Source organism: Tamandua tetradactyla, chromosome 8 (genome assembly GCF_023851605.1).
Source record: "Tamandua tetradactyla isolate mTamTet1 chromosome 8, mTamTet1.pri, whole genome shotgun sequence".
NCBI classification, from domain to species: domain Eukaryota; kingdom Metazoa; phylum Chordata; class Mammalia; order Pilosa; family Myrmecophagidae; genus Tamandua; species Tamandua tetradactyla.
This window is the reverse complement of record NC_135334.1, coordinates 110,820,881-110,833,670: the sequence shown is the minus strand read 5'-3', so window position 1 is coordinate 110,833,670 and position 12,790 is coordinate 110,820,881. Positions and strand designations below refer to the sequence as shown.

Genomic DNA, 12,790 nt, shown 5'->3' with positions numbered 1-12,790 from the left:
AGACCGTTTGACTGATTTTCATCAGTTCCATAGTTCCACAGAGAAAGGAAGGAAGGTCCGTCAGCCACGATGCTGTGAGGCAACATAAAGTCAGTGTTGCCGCGTGTTTTACAACCATGTGGGTAGAGGAAAGCTTTTTCATGGCTCTGTAATATTCCAAGTAGAGTGTTCAGCAATAATGATGGGCAATATCCCCACAAGATGGCAGTTCCCCCGCGTTAGTGAGAAGTTGCACAACCCTTCTCTTAAAAATAAAAAGATTTGAAGTAACCGACTCTTTGTTCCCTTCTCCAAAGGCCTCCAGAGTTCTCATCTATGGGAATTCGTACGAGACCTGCTTCTGTCTCCTGAAGAAAACTGTGGCATTCTGGAGTGGGAAGACAGGGAACAAGGTATTTTTCGGGTGGTTAAATCAGAAGCTCTGGCAAAGATGTGGGGACAAAGGAAGAAAAATGACAGGATGACATACGAAAAATTGAGCAGAGCTCTGAGGTAAGTGAATCGCCTGGTTATATAAAATGGCCGGCCATACAAAATTACACTGTTTTCGCAGCTTTTTTTTTTTTATTTGATCATCAAAAGGTCATGCAACACAACTTGCATTCTTAGTTACAGGCAGGATTAGGGTTGGTAAAGTGACACGCCCTCCCTTTCACTCTTGGCAGTGTTCCCCTAGGGATCACTCTGAATCCAGGCCGCCTTACACAGCCACACACAAAACACGTTTTGAACTGAGTACACTGAGGTTCAGCCTGCCTGATGTCTGGGAAAGGTTTAAGTGTAAGTTGATAACAGGGTGTGAAAATACCAGCCTAACCCAAGAATAGCCTTGTCACCTGAGAGGGATGGGGGCAAGGGAGTGTCGAGGAGCTGTTGTTTCCCCGCAGTGCAAAGCTTCCCCACGTTTCTCTTCTCCTGTCTTCCACAGGTACTACTATAAAACAGGAATTTTGGAAAGGGTCGACCGAAGGTTAGTGTACAAGTTTGGAAAAAATGCACACGGGTGGCAAGAAGACAAGCTATGACCTGCTTCCTGCATCAAGCTCGCTTTATGGATGTCTGTCTTTTAAAACAATCAGATTGCAATAGACATTTGGAAGTTTTGTGGGTTGTTGTTTTTTAACTTGCAAACGTGCTGATAAAATCGTTTCACGTCTCTGCTTACATTTGGATTCGGAGTTGTTGCTATCTGCCTGGTGTGATGGTAGCAACCCTTGAGAAATCCTTTTATTTTTTTTGAAGGGGAGGAGAGGATGCTCTTTTACGGTACCTTGATCAAACATATTTCTCTAGCCAAGAGTTGCAGAACCACCATAGCCAGTATCATTGGTGCTGCTCCAAAAAAAGGGCCCAATTCTGCCACTAGAGACTCAGCCAACGCTTCTATTCCAAAGGTTCAAAAGTTTTCAGGTGTTTAACTGTGGCAGCTCACAAAGGAAAAATAAAGGTGATTAGTTTGTAGCTAATGTAGTAGAAGAGGGTAGAGATGTAGGTAAGACCTACATAACTTAGATTTTAAATCGCTGAAGTCAGATTCCATAGAAAGGTGTCTTAATTAATAAATAAGCTAAGCTATCAAGCTGGGACACTCACTGGATTTAGTATAGCTGATTAGAACATTCCTTAACCAGGCATCTTTCAGGTCCCTCGGCCAAGCACCATGGTCATCCTTCTGGGGTTATACTCTTCAAATTAGCCATATTAATGTTTGTTACTGAGTCTATTCTTCCTCTTCTCCTAACTTGTGTCTGGCATCAGACATGCAGAGAGCCAGCAGACACTTGCATCAATTTTGAAATAACTGCTGATTCTATGATTCAAGCCATCAAAATGATAAAATCATAATTCATTCATTCTGTCTGTGGCCAGGACATTAAACCTTTGTAGAATTGGAAATGTCTCCCAATTCTGTAATGGCCAATCAAATTGCAAGTCTGTTTTCTTTTGTCTTCCTACCTGATGGGTACTCAAGCTCTAAAACATACTTCCATGATAAAAATAGTGACAGTGGATTTACACCAATCAATGTTCACGGGTTAAAGTCTGCGCTGCCATTTTCTCATCAGTCACTGGTATGTAAGTCATTGGTGAGCTACGTCTGGGTGGACTGTCCCATGACTTCCACTGCATTGGAGCAGGAAGAGTCAAGTGAAGAGGCACTGAACTGCAATACAGGCTGACCTCCGTGCTTCGAGTTTAACTTCAAAGGCTAACTTGTTTTAAAATAATGTGAATTGCTTTAAAATAATCTATTTTTGGATTCATGTGTTTTCCAGGTGGATTTAGTTTGTAAACAATGTGAATAAAATATTTAACACGCTCAACTCTCTCTGTATTGTTAAATTCACCAAGAGAAACACAGCAAATCATTGAGAACTGGTAAAAGCTTTGATGACCCTTCCATTTCCCAGCCGTTGGGGGACTGGAGCTCTTTAAAGAGCTCCAAAACATTCAAGAGACACATGGAGTGATGCTACCTGCCACCTTTCCACCGTAAGACAGAGGTCCACGTCACAAACAAAGCCCCTGGGCCAGCAAGGTCTACAGATATGTTTCTTGGTGTACATAGTATATAGTTTTCTTTTTGCTTGTTGTTTTGAGGTTTTGTTTCTTATGGCGAACAAGCTGTCTTATCGTAAAATCAGGAAATTGACCTAAAAATGCAGATTTCTAGCTTCTGTTTAAAAATCAGAAGATCTGGCAACCCTCGTCCTTCAGTTGCATGTGGCATAATTTCTCGGAGCTAAGTAGGAGCTACTCTTTGGATCAAGCCTCTATCTGGTCACCACCTGCCTGCCTGGCATGCAGGCTGTCCACTGCCTTCCAGCTTTGCACTTGCACTGTGTTTTGTTTTGTTCTCATCCATGGGGTGCTTATTACATTTTGATTTGGGGGCCCCTGCCCTGGCCATCTGCAGGGGTAAATGCCGTGTTAATGAGATGGATTTCAAAGCCTACAATGCGTGTGAAAGAAGAAATTTTCCAGGAAAATGGATATTAGCCGACAGGAGGGGAACTGGGAATCTTCAGGCAAAGAGTTTGGCAGTGAAGGAGAAGCAGAACCGAGAAGCTCAGGGGAACGGCGGGGACTGGGTGGGGCCAGGACTGGCAGAGAAGGTGCGGAGTGGGCCAGGCTGGCCTGGGGAGGAAGCCGCTGCCCAGGGGTGCTGGTCCCCCCACGCCCCACTCCCCACCTCTGGGGCCTCTGGCTGTTCAGAGAACAAGAAATAAACAATCCCTCTGCTCCTCAACAAGTTTTCATTTTGCCACCTCATTAAACCAGCATCCTCTTCGTATTGGTTTCCTAGGGCTGCCATGATGAACTACAGAAACTTACTATCTCATAGTTGTGGAGGTGAGACATCTGAAGTCATGGTGTTGGCAGAGCCGCCCCGCCCCACCCCACCCTGGAGGTTCTGGAGGGGGATCTGCCCAGCCCCTTCCAGCTTCTGGTGCCTCCTGGCATTCCTCAACTGGAGGCTGCATAACACCAAATTCTGCCTCCAGCATCAACATGGCCGACGGCCGTCTCCCCTCTGCTTCTTAAAGGACACACCAGTGGATTTGGAGCCCACCTGGATAATCCAGGGGTTGGGACATGGACATATCTTTTGGGAGCTACCATTGAACCCACTATACTCTTTACAGTGGGACTTTGACTAAAACATATAGTTTCATAATATGACTTATTAAAGGGCAGGAAATACAAGGGACTGTTTAGCTACCATACTGTATCAATTCCAGAGCAAGGTGACAAAAAATTAAAAGCCATAGACAATGCAAAATGTACCTAGCAAACCCTCAAATGAGGGATTAAATCTTTCCTTTGTGAAAAGGACTCACAACAGAGCTTTCCATACAAACTATTTCAGTATATTAATGTGATTGTTTAAAATTTTCAAAAGTTCAAAAGGAAAGAGAATTTTTGGAGTACAGCTTTTCTAATCCTTGACACATTTCAAAGCTCTGATGAGGATTTTAAAGCCATCAATTTGTTTTATCAGGGAGCTTATAGCTGAATTTAATACTATGAACTGAGAGGCAAAGGAATGCACAAGTATCTTGTTCATTGCTTCTCTCTCAGAAAAGCGGGTGCTGAGTTCTTAAAACTCAGTTCTTTAATACAGAGTAGTACCCCTTCACCAGGGAAAGAAAAACATCAATGTTTTTTTAACTGAAATTCTGAAATTTAATTTGAAACAAACCATATGACCCTTCACAGTGCTTCCAAAAACCCAGGCCTAGTCCTCCTCTTAAAGAGCAAAGGACAGATTTTCAAGTATCAGGAGTTGGTTTCACAGAGGGGCGTGCCAGGAGGGAAGCGAGAAAGCTTTTACAAAGGTGAGAATGCGAGAACTGAGAACACAACGTCCACACAAAAGCACGTACACGAATGTTCACGTCAGTATGCTGTTTGGAAACAACCCAAATGTCCATCATCTGATAAATGGGTAAATAAAATACGATATCTTCGTGCCATGGATTTATTATTTGGCGATAAAGAGATGAAGTACTGATAACATGCTACAAATGGATGAATCTTGAAAACGTTATGCTAAGTGAAAGAAGCCAATCACACAGGACTACATAGTATATGATTCCTTTTCAAGGACATGCCAGGACAGGGAAATCTGGGGAGACAGAGAATAGATGGGTGGTTATCTAGGGGGTGCAGGAGGGGGGAATGGGGAGGGGCTGCTAATGGGTGCAGGGCTTCCTTTTGGGTGATAAATACGTTCTAAAATTGTGGTAATGATTGTCCAACTCTGTGAATATACCAAAAACCACTGACTCATACACTTTTAATAGATGAATTATATAGTATGTGAATAATATCTCCATAAAGCTGTTATAAAAGAAAAAAAACGAGTAATCAACTATATCAAATGCTGCTACAAGATCTTGTAAACCAATGACCACTGGGTTTTAGCAGCATGTTAGTCATTGGTGGCCGTGGCAAGGACAGTCTGAATGGAATGGGTTCAAGAGAGGACAGAAGATAAGAGGGAACAGCAAAAAAAGATAACTCTTTTAAGGTATTTTTCAACAAAGGAGATCAGAGTAAAGTGGGCAATACCTAGAGAGGGCTAAAAGGTCAAGAGAGGATTTGATGCAACAAACATAACAGCAGGTTTGCATGCTAGCAGGAATGGTGCAGAAGAGAAGGAAAACTGATGGTGCAAGAGAAGGCAGGATAACTGTGGCATAGGCAGGATAACTGAGGTGTAGGCAGGAGGGGATGCATCCAGGGCACTCTGGGAGCTAGGCTTCAGAACGAACATTGTTCTGTCGGTGGGAAGGGAAGGAGAGTGCACAGATGTTCGTGCTGGCAAACTGGAGGATTTGGGTGGTGGAAAAGATAAGTTACCAGGTATTCTATTCTCGGTGAAATAAGAATTGGTTGAGAAGGAGAGGGAAAGGCAAGTGGGGAAATGTACTGGGGAAATAAAGACCAATTTCCAGGCAGAACTATAACTGTGTTTTGCTCTAACCATGTTCATTTCTCCAGAGCAACAACTGAGTAGGGAAGAGGCAGAGTTTACCAAGGCTGGGTTTTGGAGAAATTACCATTATGAACTACATAAAATCGAAGGGGTAAGGAAGGACATGTGAACGATGAATAGTGAAAATGTGGTTGGGTCGATGGACTGAAATGTTCAACAGGTGTTAAAGAAATGATGGGAAGGGCAGTCTACGGTGATAACTGTTCACACACACACAAGCACCCCCATGGGCATGATGAACTTCCTTGCCCTTTGGCTTTGGGCTTAGCCACATGACTTGCTTTAGCCAATGGAATATGGGCAGAAATGATGTGAACAAAGGTTTGAAAAGTCCTGTGCAAGTGGCATTGTGCTCCTGCATTTCTGCCATCACTAAGGGTTTAAGCATCACTTTCTAGGGGTCGCAGGAGGGTGAGACACATGTGACATTGAGGTGCACCAGCCAACCCACCCCAGCTGAGTCCAGCCCAGATCAGCCAAGCCCCAGCTGGCTCAGACACACAAATGATCAAAGCGATCGTTAGTCTAAGCCACTGAATGCTCAGCGAACAAGTATAAGCTGACCAAAATAGGGCCCAATGGGGATTGGGCTAGAAAGGTATGATGGTATACCGAATATTCACTATGCAACACTATAGAGGTAAGAACAACTACTGGCCTCCTTTAAAGATGAGGAAATTAGTATTTGCTTAAGTTTCTACTGGATTTGAATCCAGGTCTGTCTGGTTCTAAAAGCCATTAGAAACTGCCTCTCACTAATTTTATCCTTCTTAGAAATCTGGTTAAGAAACTCTTAGGATGCATCTTAATGTCACGTAAGAACATAATTACATAGTTCCTCCCAGGAAGTAAAATCTAATTGAGGAAAGTTAAGTTCATTAATATTTATCTTTGAAAATGACAATAAGAGGCCTCCAGAGCAAAACTGGGGACACTTCTATGTGTCAAATTTTTATATCTTATATCTAGATAGTGGGATTTTAACTATCAACTTATCTTTAGACTACAAAATAGAATGAAGCAGAAAATCTCAAAATCTTTTTGTAACTAATATTCACATCAATAACCTCCTTCACCATTCCCAATTATAATAGTTTTATTTATCTTATGTATTTAATACTATAAAGATGCATTAACTACAGTGAAGTTAGATTATTGGGTATAAATGGATGAATCATTCTCTATGTCTGCGAATGTAACAGTTTTCAAAGCACACTTGATTACAGGAGGAATTCAGACAGGGGAGTCTGACAAGGAGGGTTAAGAAGTTTGAGCTAGAAGGCTGAGAACCTGTGTCTGTCTACTTGTGGTCTAATGGTTTCCTGAAGCCTACCAGCTCAAGAAATTCCTAAGAGTAGGTGCAAACTGACTTTAAAGATCTGAGATGGGGAGTGGTAGAATTTTCCACTCCCCAGATCAGTGGTAGAATTCTTGCCTGCCATGCAGGAGACCCAGGTTTGATTCCTGGCCCATGCATTTCCCAAACAAGAAACAAAACAAACAAATGAAAAAACAAAGCAAAACATATTCTATAGAGGTAAGAACAATAACTGGCCTCCTTTAAAGATGAAGAAATTAGTACTTGGTTTACATATGAAAACCAAATAAAAATTCAACAAATGGTGCTGCAATAAGGGGATCCTCACATGGAAAAAGAATGAAGTGTGACCCCACCATACAGCATACAAAAAAAAAAAAAAAATGATCTGAGATGTGAAGGGAATAAAGATTTTCCAGGAAAACAAGTTTTATTTAGTACTCAGAATTGCTACCACCTTTAAAGTCATCCATAATTTTCAAGCAGGATAAGCAAATATGGGTTTCAAGAAAAAGAGAACTACTGGTACTGGGCTCTTATAAAATGCATAGTTGGGTAAGTAAGTGATAAGAGAGAAGAGATTGAAGCCATATTCAAAGCTATTTTCCCAACAGAATTAAAGTTCTGCTCCTCAGAAGCGCAGAAGAATGTCTGAAGGCTAATGATTTAAATAAAAGGACACAGGATTCTCATGGTACTGTTATTTTATTTTTAAGAGTAAGCACTACCAAACAGGTAATGTCCAGAATAAGAGTCTGGTGGCCATTTCCAAGTTATATAGGGAACTGAAAGAAATAAAAAATACCATTTCATCTAATCTTAAATACAGATTATTTTATTGTAAACATGTAAGCATTTACAAATCAGTCTGTTGCAATAGCAGTGCTATATTAGCATAAATGTAATTCCGAGAGAAAGAAAGAATGAATCTGATAAATTTCAAGCAGGAATAAACATTAAGCTATGATGGTGCTAAAGTTATTTTCAGAAGACAAGGATGCATTAAATGTGTTTTCTTATAAGGAACTTAGAAAAGTAAAAATTTCTCGGTGGATCATTTTAATTTTTCTTCTGGTATAATTACAGTCATGTTTTTATATATTAGGTGATATGTAAACATATCTTTTTCACCAAGATGTTTTATCTCCAAATAAAATCATATATCTGCTAGAAAATGTCTTCTGAGACATTTTAAATGACTAATCCAATCAACTGTCAAAAGCAAATGCATTTCTTTCAAACAATCATTAAGCCCTAACTTTCATTGTCCCCTAGGAAGACAGTATTAAAAGTCATTAATGGATTACTTGCTACAGAAACCTGGATTATAATTTTAAAGACATTAGCTTATATTTGCCAAGTAGCACAGGAGACTCTTCCATCCAGAGATGAGTGCACATGAGCACAGCAGGCTTTGCTTTCTCGGCGGCCACAGGCTCTCACAGATTGGACTTCTCCTTTGCAGCCAGGTGAGATCCATGCTGCACAAAGGTGTGAATCGCATTCTGTTTAAAAAGAAAAAGGTCAGCAGGTTACTTAGATCACTCCGGGGAAATGAAAGTAGTAAGGACTCAGTGTTCCTTCACCTTAAACGGTCTTAAATTGCCCAGAGCTGAAGAGTACGTGTTTTGCAGGTGAGTTCTTTTTATCTCAAATGAGTTTTCAAACAGCAGCTGAAGATGTCGGGAAGCTGCAGGCAATGCCACCGAGGAGACTAATGCTAAGAGGAGCCGAGCTCCGTGGGCACTAACCCAGGACACCACCCTTCCTTCAGCTGGGCTCACCTGAGGCTTCTCAGCGTTGTATTTGTCCAGGAGAGCCTGGACCCGAGCCCCATAGTCAGGATGGACGTCAGTGAAGTTCTTGACCTGAAACCAAAGGAAAGTACATGTAAAGCGCACTCCAGACCCTACTACGCCACTCCTAGTGTCTCCGCATCACAGCGTTTCTGCCGGGGGAGGAGGCAGTTTGACAACTCAAACCCTGGAGTGAGACTTGAGAATCTGGTGAAAGCTGAGCGACCCTAGAGAAGTCACTAAACTTGCCCAACCACTCTATAAAAGGAGTGTGATAATGAAGTCCTCCTCTTGGGCTAATGTGAGAAAGATGCACGTAAGGTGGACTGCATTTACAGCCTATAGAGAGCTGAGCTAAGTACTACTTATAATTCTTAAGCACTAAATGAATTATAGTGATTTGTAAAAGTCATCAAGTACGAAATGGATTATGGTGATTTGCATTAAGAAATGGGCCCAGACACTGCCTGAATTTAAAATGAAGTGAACAAAGACACGGGCAGCTGCTGGGTAAATCCACATGCGTCAATCAGGAATTCCCAGCCATGGCCCGAGCCCAGGAAGACAAGGTGGCCAAGGGGAGGCGGCGGGCAGCATGAGCCGGCAGGAAGCCCCTTTCAGCACAGGGTGGAGGGTGAAGAATGCCAAGGGCCCGTGCCCAGCGGTGCTACCGACAAGCCTTCTTACCTGTGCTCATCAGGTAAGACCTGCCTGCCCACCCATCTCACAAAGCAATTAACAGGCTCTCTGCTGAAGAAAGCGGTAAGTGAACAGTGCTACTTTAAAGGGTTATTTTTCACACGCACTCACACCAGATGCACGTCCATGAACGACAGTTCTAGACATAGATCTCCGCCCGCAGAGAGCATCCAGCCCCTGCTGGTACCTGTCCCCAGGTCCCCGGGCACATCCCAGATGGCTGCCAACTCAGCTGGCCCTATCAACAGAGGAGGAACCAAAGGACAGGGAAGAGCCAGGGCTTCCTAGATTCACAGGAAACCAGAAGCGAGAGGGCTTCACACAGCTCAGTGAGTGGCCATCAGAAATATCCTGGCACGTAGCTCAAAGGCTCAGCCTGACTTTTAGAAGCAGCTCGGTTTTCAGGCCAGAAAAGTGTGCAAGTTTCTAGTTTGCTTCTGAAGGAGGGTCAGGGGTCATGACATCGAGCCTTTAGACAGCTTCATACTAAGAAAACATAAGCTGTACTTCTCTCCAGCATTCAAGGAAAATTATGGTGTGGACCACATTCTGATATTGGACATTTATCCTGCACAGAACTTGGCTACGGCCAAATTAAACAAGAAGTGAATTCACTCTGAGCTCAACTAAATTATTACACACTGGATCAATGGTTATACTCTACCATATAATACATGGAGAGAAGATAATCAGAGATTTATTGGGGGGTTATTACTATTATTTTTGAAGTCCTCTTAGGGCAAGTACAATACAAATGTCACTTTTCTTTTTAAGCTGCACTATCTACTTCTGCCGGCAGATGTCACCCTTTAGCTTACAAAATAAGTATCACTCACAGCTTTCTTCTGGATGAACAGCTGCGCGTCTCTGAGATGCCCGGCGATGTTCTCGCAGAGGCGTCTCCTCTGCTCCTCGTTCAGCACCGTGGTATAGAACGCTCGCACCTGTGTGTTGCAAACACAGTGAGACAACTTTATAATCCATCATCACTTTTCAAACCATCAGAAAATTTTTTAATTTAAGACTAATTTAAAATTATGGTTGAAACTGTCCTGTGTTATAGGAGTCCCTCATTATTAGTTTTAAGAAAAACAGGAAGGCTTTTAATAATGACTGATAACAGCTCAAAACTGCTTTTTTATTAAGGTCTTCTGTAGTCACTGCTTATCAATCCCTTATAAATAGAAGTCACGGTAGCCTAAAACTTCCCACACTCAGAGCTGACAAGTCCAGAAAGTGCAAGCTGTCATCAAATATATATAAAATCACAAAATAACCTTTGTTCAATTCACCCAAAACTATGGAAAAAAGCAACCAACTCATTGAAATACACATCCTTAGTTGATTAGCGAAGATTCCTGGACAAGGCTGATTCTAATACAGAGATACTTTGCTTAGATTGCTATTGAGCTTACGTCTAGAAAAAAGACCAATAGATTAAAATGAAAACTAGGAGCTTGCTATCAGCTATATGAAACAATCCAGGTATCTAGCCTCTGCTCATTTCTGAAAGCAACTGGGGTTAGGTTATAGCCATGATTTCACTCTAATATTTCATTCATTTGTTCATTTAAAAAGCATTTATTTTCAGAAGAGCTGAAAACAGTGACACAAACAGACATTTGCACCCCGATGTTCATAGCAGCATTATTCACAATTGCCTAAAGATGAAAATAATCCAAGTCCATCAACAGATGAGTGGATAAACAAAATGTGGTATATACATACAATAGAATATTATTCAGCAGTGAGATGAAGTGAGGTCCTGAAGCATAAGAAGACAACATGGATGAACCTTGAGGACATAATGTTGAGTGAAATAAGCCAGACACAAAAGGATAGACAGTGTATGATTTCGCTATTAACTCAGAGACTTATAATGTAGAAACCAGGGGACCTACAGGTACACAGAATCCAGAGATGGGTGAACGGTTAGCTAATGAGGCTGAACTTAAATGTAAGGGAATGTGTGCACTGCCACGTGACAGAGAAGCCCAGGGCCATGGATCACAGGTAGCCAGGCCTAATGCCAGTCTTTGGGAACAAAGCTTCACCTTGATGACGCCTTCTTTAGACTTTCTCTTAGTGCCAAAACTATGAGCTAATGAATTCCCATTGTTTAAACCAACCTATTACATATATTTGCTTGAGCAACCCAGGAAACTAAAACAGATTTTGGTAGCAGGAGACTGACTGAGGTGCTACTATTGCAAATACCAAAAAAATGTGGAAACAGCTTTGGAACTGGGTTATGGGGAGAGGCTGGGAAAACTGTGAGGTTCATGATAGAAATGCCTAGATTGCTTTGAACATACTGTTGGTAGAAATAGGACGCTAAAGGTATTTCCTATGAGACCTTAGAAGGAAATGACGAATATGTTATTGGAAATTGAAGGAAAGGTGATCCTTGTTTTAAAGCGGCAGAAAACTTGGCAGAATTGAGTTCTGATGTCAAATGGAAGGCAGAACTTGAAAGCAATGGACCTGGATATTTAGTTGAGGAGATTTCCAAACTAAGTGTGGAAAGTGCAGCCCCGTTTCTCCTTGTTCCTTATAGAGAAATGTGAAAGGAATGGAAATGTCAAAGGAAAACTGACCTCTTCAGCACTAAGAAAGCAGAAATCAATGGTTTGGGGGGTTCTGAGCCTATCCAGAGAGTGTGTCAGCCAGAAGGGAAGGCTCTGTCAGGGACCTCCTTCAGCTTCCAAAAAGCAAGTCCCCAAAGTATACAGCTCCAGGTGACAGTTTCACCGAATGTGGATCTGTCAGACATTTCAGTGTCTCCAATGCCTGGAGGCGGTGAGGCCTGTGCCTCCTTGTTCATGGAGAATCCGCTGCCACCTCACTGCTTAGAGCAGGGCCTCTACCCCCAGGTTTGCAGAGAGCCTGGCCACAATGCTGATACTTGGAGAGGGTGGAGCCAGCACCCTGTGTGGGAGGGGAATGGTGGTGGAATTTGGCTCTGCACCAGTGCTTAGAAGGGGTGGGACTGCTGCTCCATTAGTCCTAAAGGGCAAAACATGGAAACATAGATAACTCTCAGACCTTGAAATCTAATGGAGTTTGCCCTGCTGATTTTCAGAACTGTTTGGGACGAATGTCCTGTTTTCCTTCTAATTTCTCCCTACTGGAATGGAAAAGTTTATCTTATGCCTGTCCCTTCTGTTTATATTGGAAGCAGATAACTTGTTCTCTAACTTTCACAGCTCCACAGACAGGGGAATTGTGCCCCAGGTCAAACCACACTCATAACCAATGGTGATGAGACTTTGTACTTAGCATTGTTGCTGAAAGAATTCAAGGCTTTGTGATGTTCTAATGGAATTAATGTATTTTGCATATGGAAAGAACGTGCCTTTGGGGAGTCCAGAGGATGGAGCTTAGTGGTTTGGAGCTGTTTTTACCCCCAGAAAAACATGTTCCTTAACTTAATCCATTCCTGTGGGAGTGGGCCCGCTGCAAGCAGGACTTCTT

General features: G+C 42.3%; 2 protein-coding genes across 4 annotated transcripts in view; one reads left to right on the top strand and one right to left on the bottom strand.

Moving 5' to 3' along the window:
- ELF5 (E74 like ETS transcription factor 5) overlaps nucleotides 1–2,314 on the top strand; it is a 30,699-nt gene extending 28,385 nt beyond the window's left edge. For 2 of the 3 annotated variants that reach the window (XM_077114380.1, XM_077114381.1), the window contains exons 6-7: nucleotides 297–492; nucleotides 929–2,314. In XM_077114380.1, the coding sequence (XP_076970495.1) occupies nucleotides 297–492; nucleotides 929–1,025 (293 nt within the window). In that variant the 3' untranslated portion in view covers nucleotides 1,026–2,314. The remainder of the gene's footprint in view (nucleotides 1–296; nucleotides 493–928) is intronic. The other variant, XM_077114382.1, reaches the window with a different exon arrangement.
- Nucleotides 2,315–7,507: 5,193 nt separating this feature from the next.
- CAT (catalase) overlaps nucleotides 7,508–12,790 on the bottom strand; it is a 60,013-nt gene continuing 54,730 nt past the window's right edge. Inside the window, exons 11-13 of the mRNA XM_077114379.1 lie at nucleotides 10,153–10,260; nucleotides 8,606–8,689; nucleotides 7,508–8,326 (exon numbers count right to left, since the gene is read on the bottom strand). Coding sequence (XP_076970494.1) covers nucleotides 8,261–8,326; nucleotides 8,606–8,689; nucleotides 10,153–10,260 — 258 coding nt within the window. The 3' untranslated portion in view covers nucleotides 7,508–8,260. The remainder of the gene's footprint in view (nucleotides 8,327–8,605; nucleotides 8,690–10,152; nucleotides 10,261–12,790) is intronic.